General features: G+C 53.5%; 1 protein-coding gene across 1 annotated transcript; it reads right to left on the bottom strand.

Moving 5' to 3' along the window:
• Positions 1-602: 602 nt before the first annotated feature.
• Cldn5 (claudin 5) lies at positions 603-2,018 on the bottom strand. Its single transcript, NM_013805.4, has one exon. The coding sequence runs from the start codon at positions 1,867-1,869 to the stop codon at positions 1,213-1,215; it is 657 nt and encodes a 218-aa protein (NP_038833.2). The 5' UTR covers positions 1,870-2,018; the 3' UTR covers positions 603-1,212.
• Positions 2,019-6,167: the final 4,149 nt, after the last annotated feature.

Genomic DNA, 6,167 nt, shown 5'->3' with positions numbered 1-6,167 from the left:
TTCCCAAGTCCTGGACCCTCTTTTCCCCCAGGATAGTAACACCCAAAATTCTCTGTCAACATAGGTGCATTATCAGCAGGATGGACACAAACCCTAGACCCTGTTTAGAGCCACACTAGCCAGAGGACTAGGACAAAGGGCTGCAATGGGCCCAGCTACCCTGGGCAAGTGCCTCTCCCATAGCAGCTGTTATGTACTGCAGTCAGCTGAAGACTGAACACATCACATCAGCCATGCACTGTGGCTCCCACACATGAGGGAAGTGCCTAGTCTAGCCGTGTGCCCTTGTCGGTGGCCACTTGATACTTGGAGCTGAGCAAGCACTGGGGGTAAAAGTGTTGGAGGTATTCCTGGGAGAAGCCAGCAACCTAGCTATCCACTCTCAGCATTTCCCATCACCCAAGTTGCCATTCCCATGATGCGAGTGAGACTCCAGCTGGATCCTCTCCTGGGCTCTGCCTCCCCTCCTGTATCCCAGCCTAACTCCAGCACTTGGCTGAGTTGAAAACTGGAGAAATCCCTGCAGGGAGTCTTTGAGGAGGGGTGGGTAGATGAATAGGGAGCTGGGCACAAGGAGTCTCTGGACAGAGGACAGGACACAGTTGAAAGTGTTCAAACCATTTACTGAGCAAATTCTTGCCCGGCCCACCCCCCAAGCCCCAAGCTTCCAGGAGGAAGGCAACCCCTCTAAGGCTCTGGTACCTACAGGGCCCCCACCTTGGGGGAGTGCTGGAGTGAGACCAGGTCCAGGCTAAGTCCTTTGGTTCAGTAGGTTCTTCTCCACTAACAAAGAAAATGCCCTTTTTAACACGTCCCTCTGGCAGCCCCGGGGTTTCTCCAGCTGCCCTTTCAGGTTAGCAGGTGCCACTGGACATTAAGGCAGCATCTAGTGCCCCCAGGATCTCAGTAGGAACTGTTCGCGGCAGTTTGGTGCCTACTTCACCGATGAAATCTGAGCGTTCCACCCACGTCGTGGCCAACTGCGCATAGAAGAAAAGGTCGGTCAAGTTCTTAAAAGTGCCTGTAGTCTGTTCTGAGCAGGGCCCGGCTAGTGATGGTCAACGGACTCTGAGAGCGGGCAAGTCTGGCCCGAACCCAGCATGACTTGCGCTGCGCAACCCAGCGGTGGTCGTCATCCACACACGGCTTCCCGCATCGGTCTTTCCCATCGCGGGCTTAGCTGCGGGAAGAGCCCCGCCATGCCTCCCGCCCTTAGACATAGTTCTTCTTGTCGTAATCGCCATTGGCCGTGGGCCGCCGCGGCGCAGAGTACTTGACCGGGAAGCTGAACTCAGGGCGCCCGGTGCAGACCCAGGCGCCGCAACACACGAGGCCGCCACCGCACATGAGCAGTGCGGAGGCCGCCCAGCCGATGTACAGCGCCGCGCCCAGCTCGTACTTCTGTGACACCGGCACCGTCGGATCATAGAACTCGCGGACAACGATGTTGGCGAACCAGCAGAGCGGCACGAGTGCCAGCAGCCCGCACACCGCGTAAAGCGCTCCTCCCGTGAGTGCTACCCGTGCCTTAACTGGGCCCGGGGCCACGCAGGTGGTGCACTGAGCGCCGGTCAAGGTAACAAAGAGTGCCACCAGCGCCAGCAGCACAGCGCCCACGGTGAGTGCCCGAGCTGCCTGCACCTCCGCACTCAGCGCCAGCACAGATTCATACACCTTGCACTGCATGTGCCCGGTACTCTGCACCACGCACGACATCCACAGCCCCTTCCAAGTCGTCTGCGCCGTCACGATGTTGTGGTCCAGGAAGGCAGTCACCTGCCACATGGGCAGCCCACACGCCAGGATCAAGCCCACCCATCCTACCAGACACAGCACCAGACCCAGAATTTCCAACGCTGCAGACCCCATGGCTAAAGACTGAATGCTCACCCGACGGCCCTTGGGGCCTCCGGGTGCTCTCTGCGCTGCTTAGGCTGGGAGCTGGGAATTGATTCTGGTGCCTCTGCTCTGGAGCCTCCAGTCCTGGAGCAGAAGAGGAGGTTTTAACTACACCAACTGGGTTCTGAAGTAACCTGTTGTCCTATTTGAAGTCTCGGGGGCGGACTCTGCCCCCAGGGCGCAGCCCCCCGAGTTAGCTCAACCAATCCATGAGCAGACCTTCGGCCCACAGCCAATCGCGGACCCCCTGACAGCTACAGTTACTGAAACCACGGGCGAGCAGGACTAGTCCTGCTCACCCGAACCGCACCCTGCAGAACCGCAGTCTGAGACCCTACCAGTTTCTGTCCTAGTAGGGGCTGATCTTGGCAGGTACACAGGAGATCTGTGCGCCCCTGTCTCCACTGTTAGCAGCATGACCCCTAACCTACACTCACCAGCTCCACCTGCTACATCCCGGATCATTCCAACTCCTCTCTGCAGACTGCTTGGCCTGGAGGTTCTCTGAGCCCCCGTGCACAGGTGAAACAAACCTCTACGCCCGCCGTTTTTCCCTTGGCACACCAAGCGGAGATGCTCGGCAAGCCTGTGTTGGGCTTGCCCTTAATTATAACCTCATTCATGATCCTACCCAACCACCGCCTACAGTTCTCACTCCTTCCCTGGAACCACTGGTCTGACACAAAGTGAACACTGCAAGGGCCTGTGCTCTCCTCTGGGATGCTGCGCAACCCCTGAGGGTTCTCCGACGTCCAGTCTTCTCCAGCAGATAGGCTGTGATCCTAACACAGCATACTGGAATCCTGGGACAGCAGAGACACGATGGGACATAGAAAGGCTATGCCTTGCCATCCTACAAATAGTTGTGGTGCTTTGCCACCCCAGCCCCCAGGCCACCCTCCGGAAGCCAACTTGGAGTTTCCTGGCCAGGAGGAAGAGCCCCCATCCTCGGTGGAGGAGGGAGCCGCGGGATTTCCGGGCATTCTTCTGCACAATGGCCCAGCCATTTCTTGAAAGGTCCACTGGGTTAGACACACTGGGTCCCTGAGGCTCAGGTGGGGGCACCAGGCCCCACAGCCCACAACCAAACTAGGGCGCCAGCCTCTTTCCAGTGAACACTCCTCCCTGCTCCCTTTGTTTCCAGCTAACCCTGGACTCCAGCTGGGCTTTGTTGTCTTCTGTTGTTGTTCTGTTTGGGGGTTTTGTTTTGTTGTTTCCTCTGCTCAAAAGAACTCAGGGCCTCTATAGGGAAAGGATGACATTGTTGAGGCCAGCCACAGATGTGGAGATTTTGGTAAATCTCTCCCTTTTATGGGTCCCTGCTTCCTTCTGGAGATGGCTCTGAGCTAGAGGTCTATGGGGCCAGGTCATTGCCTACTTCACCCTACAACAAACTGTTCTTAGAAGACGGCGGGAGAGCCTCACATACACACCCTTTCTTGTCCTCCCTGGTACCTCTTCCAGCTATCATATATTAACTGCTGCCTTCTATCTTCTAGAGACCCCTGCTTTTCTGCAGACCCTTCTCCCTGCTCAGTAGATGTAAACTCAAATCCTGCTCCCCCTGCTCCAGTCTGCAGAATTTTGTTTTGCCAGCCCCCTCCCTTCAAGCTCCCAGGCACCTTCCTGGAGCAACTACTGAACCCTCTTCAGATGACCCAACAAGGCTACTCCTGCAGGCCCTGGCCTGTAATCCTCTATGGCTCTCATTGCCCACTGGCAAAGAACTGGATCCTGGGAGCAGCCTAGACTAAGCTGGCTGTAAGTGACCAGGAAAATATTTACACACTTTATACTTCAACCAGATCCATCTTCCCTGGGCCTTGGAATGAGCCTTCCTGCTGTTCCTGTCTTGTCTTGCTGTTCTGCAGGACATGCTGATGCACACATCTGAGAATATCTCTCTACACGCAGGCCCCAGAAGGTCCAAGCCAGGATAGCTTTTGCCCGCTGGCTTTCCTACTAGTGTCCCGGGAATACGGGGATCTTCTGGGACACACATTTGTCCCAGACAAGAAGCAGCTTGCTGCTTTCAACTATTTGGGGCTACAAACAGCAGGACATGCTCCCTTCCTTCTGTCTGCCCTCCTACCCACCATTTCGGTACTGTCCCCAGCCTTGCACCCAGAATGGTCCGAGCAAGTTCACATACCTTTGGTAAATTCATAATTGCCAGTGGAACCTTAGATACCGTACTCTCCAGCATGCAGCGGGACCAGAACCACTCCAGAAATGGACAGCCAGGGCTGGCAATGCTTCCTCGATCCTCCTCAAAACTAAAGGTGGCCCAAGTGACCACCCCAGATCCTTCCTTGGGGATTTGTGTGTGTGTGTGTGTGTGTGTGTGTGTGTGTGTGTGTGTGTGTGCATTGGACACTGTCTCTCCCAGAGCACACAGCACAGGCCACTTAATAAACAAACTGCCAACAAAGTACCAGATAGGAAGGCAAAACCCAGCAGAGGGTTCTCTGAAAAGGTGGCAGCGCAGCAGGAGTCCAGGAAGAAGATCCCAAGGAGCAGTTGGAAATCTGAGTATAAGATGCTGGTGTACAGATGCACTTGGGCTAGGCAATGTAGCTCTGGGGTAGAGCACTGCTTAGCAAGTTCCATCACCAACACTACAAACTAAAACTAAGTAGATCACCCTAGAGGTGGGACACGGCTCACAGAGGATCTGACCTTGGAGCAGAAAGAGGTCAGCATAGCCAGAGTGCAGCAAAGGGCCAGGGCCAGGGAGTCTGGGGTGGTAGGGGGCTTGCCAGGCAGGCCACCTGCTCCTGCCCTGCTATTGTTCTGCTTTCCCAGGGGAAATGGCACAGGATCCTATTAATCCTGTGACAGAAAGGCCTGAGTCTGCAGAAAAGCAAAGTTTATCTCTAGCAGCTGCTGGCTGACCCTGCCCTGAGGGGATCCGTTGACCTTCCATGGCAATCTAAATTTAGGCTCCAGGTTCCTGGGGCTTGGATTTGAGGAGCTCTTAACAAACAGGCTTTATTTCAAAGGGAGTGAGGGAAGGAAACAAAAACAAAAACAAAAACCCCAGCCTTACTTCTATCTTTCAGTTTCTGGTCCAGGATGTCTTCCCCAAGTTCAGCAGACATTTACAGGTCAACAACATTCTTCTTGCCCAGAGCCATTTCTTGGTGGAAGACAAAAAGCCCAGGCTCTCACTGGCCCAACAGGAAGCATCTTAAGACCCCCCTCCTCATGTCACTGACTGAGGGGCTGGGAACCTAGGGTGATCTCCGTAGGAAGACAGTTGGCACCGGAGTTAGACTCCCCCTTCTTTTTGAACTAAGGACTTGGCTTCTCTGTGCTTCATTTTCTCTTTCACAGTGTAGCCCTGGCCACAGGATTACAACCTTGCAAGAGAGGCCACTTATAATCCAGAGACCTCTGGTACAATTCCTGGGAGCTAGAGAGGGGCTTGAAGTTACTCACTAGCTCAGTTGACCTTCACAGTTCATGGACCTCAGGCCCAAGCAGGTGCCATCTAGCCATCAATATCAGAGGCCACTGTGCTTCAGTGAGCAGGAGAGTTTTGAGAGGGTGGGGTCCTGTAGCCCCACCATCCCTTTTAGGCCCACAACAGTCCAGCCTGACCTCTCCAAAATATAGTCTCAGTATGTATCCCTGGCTTTCTAGTGCTTGATAAGTAAACCAGCCTGGCCTTGAGATCAACTTGCCTCTGCCTCCCAGATGCCAGGATTAAAGGTATATGCTACCACACCCGACTTGAGATATTTTCATCCACAGTTGAGTCTGTGGTTGTAGATTCAGCGGGCTGGCTATGTTCAGCCAGTTACTTAGCCATCTATCCCTCAAGACGTCATTTGTTTTTTTGTTTTGTTTTGTTTTGTTTTGTTTTGCTTTTTGGTTTTTTTTTGTTTGTTTGTTTTTTGTTTTTTGTTTTTTGTTTTTTTTTTTTTTTGAGACAGGGTTTCTCTGTATAGCCCTGGCTGTCCTGGAACTCACTCTGTAGACCAGGCTGGCCTTGAACTCAGAAATCCGCCTGTTTCTGCCTCCCAAGTGCTGGGATTAAAGGCATGCGCCACCACCGCCCGGCTTAATTCTTGGTATTTAAGAGGTTATGTTACTGATATTATCTGATGCCACCTTTCTATTGCCTATAATCAGCATTGTGTAACCCCAGTTTCAAAAGTTTATTAATTCACTGGGCATGGTGGTCACATTTGTAATCCCAGCTCGAAGGTACTGAGGCACAATGATTACAAGTTAGAGACCAGCCTGGACTACATAGTAAGATC

Source organism: Mus musculus, chromosome 16, assembly GCF_000001635.26.
Source record: "Mus musculus strain C57BL/6J chromosome 16, GRCm38.p6 C57BL/6J".
Lineage (NCBI taxonomy): Eukaryota > Metazoa > Chordata > Mammalia > Rodentia > Muridae > Mus > Mus musculus.
Note: the sequence above shows the minus strand (reverse complement) of the source record. Positions and strands in the feature narration are given on the sequence as shown.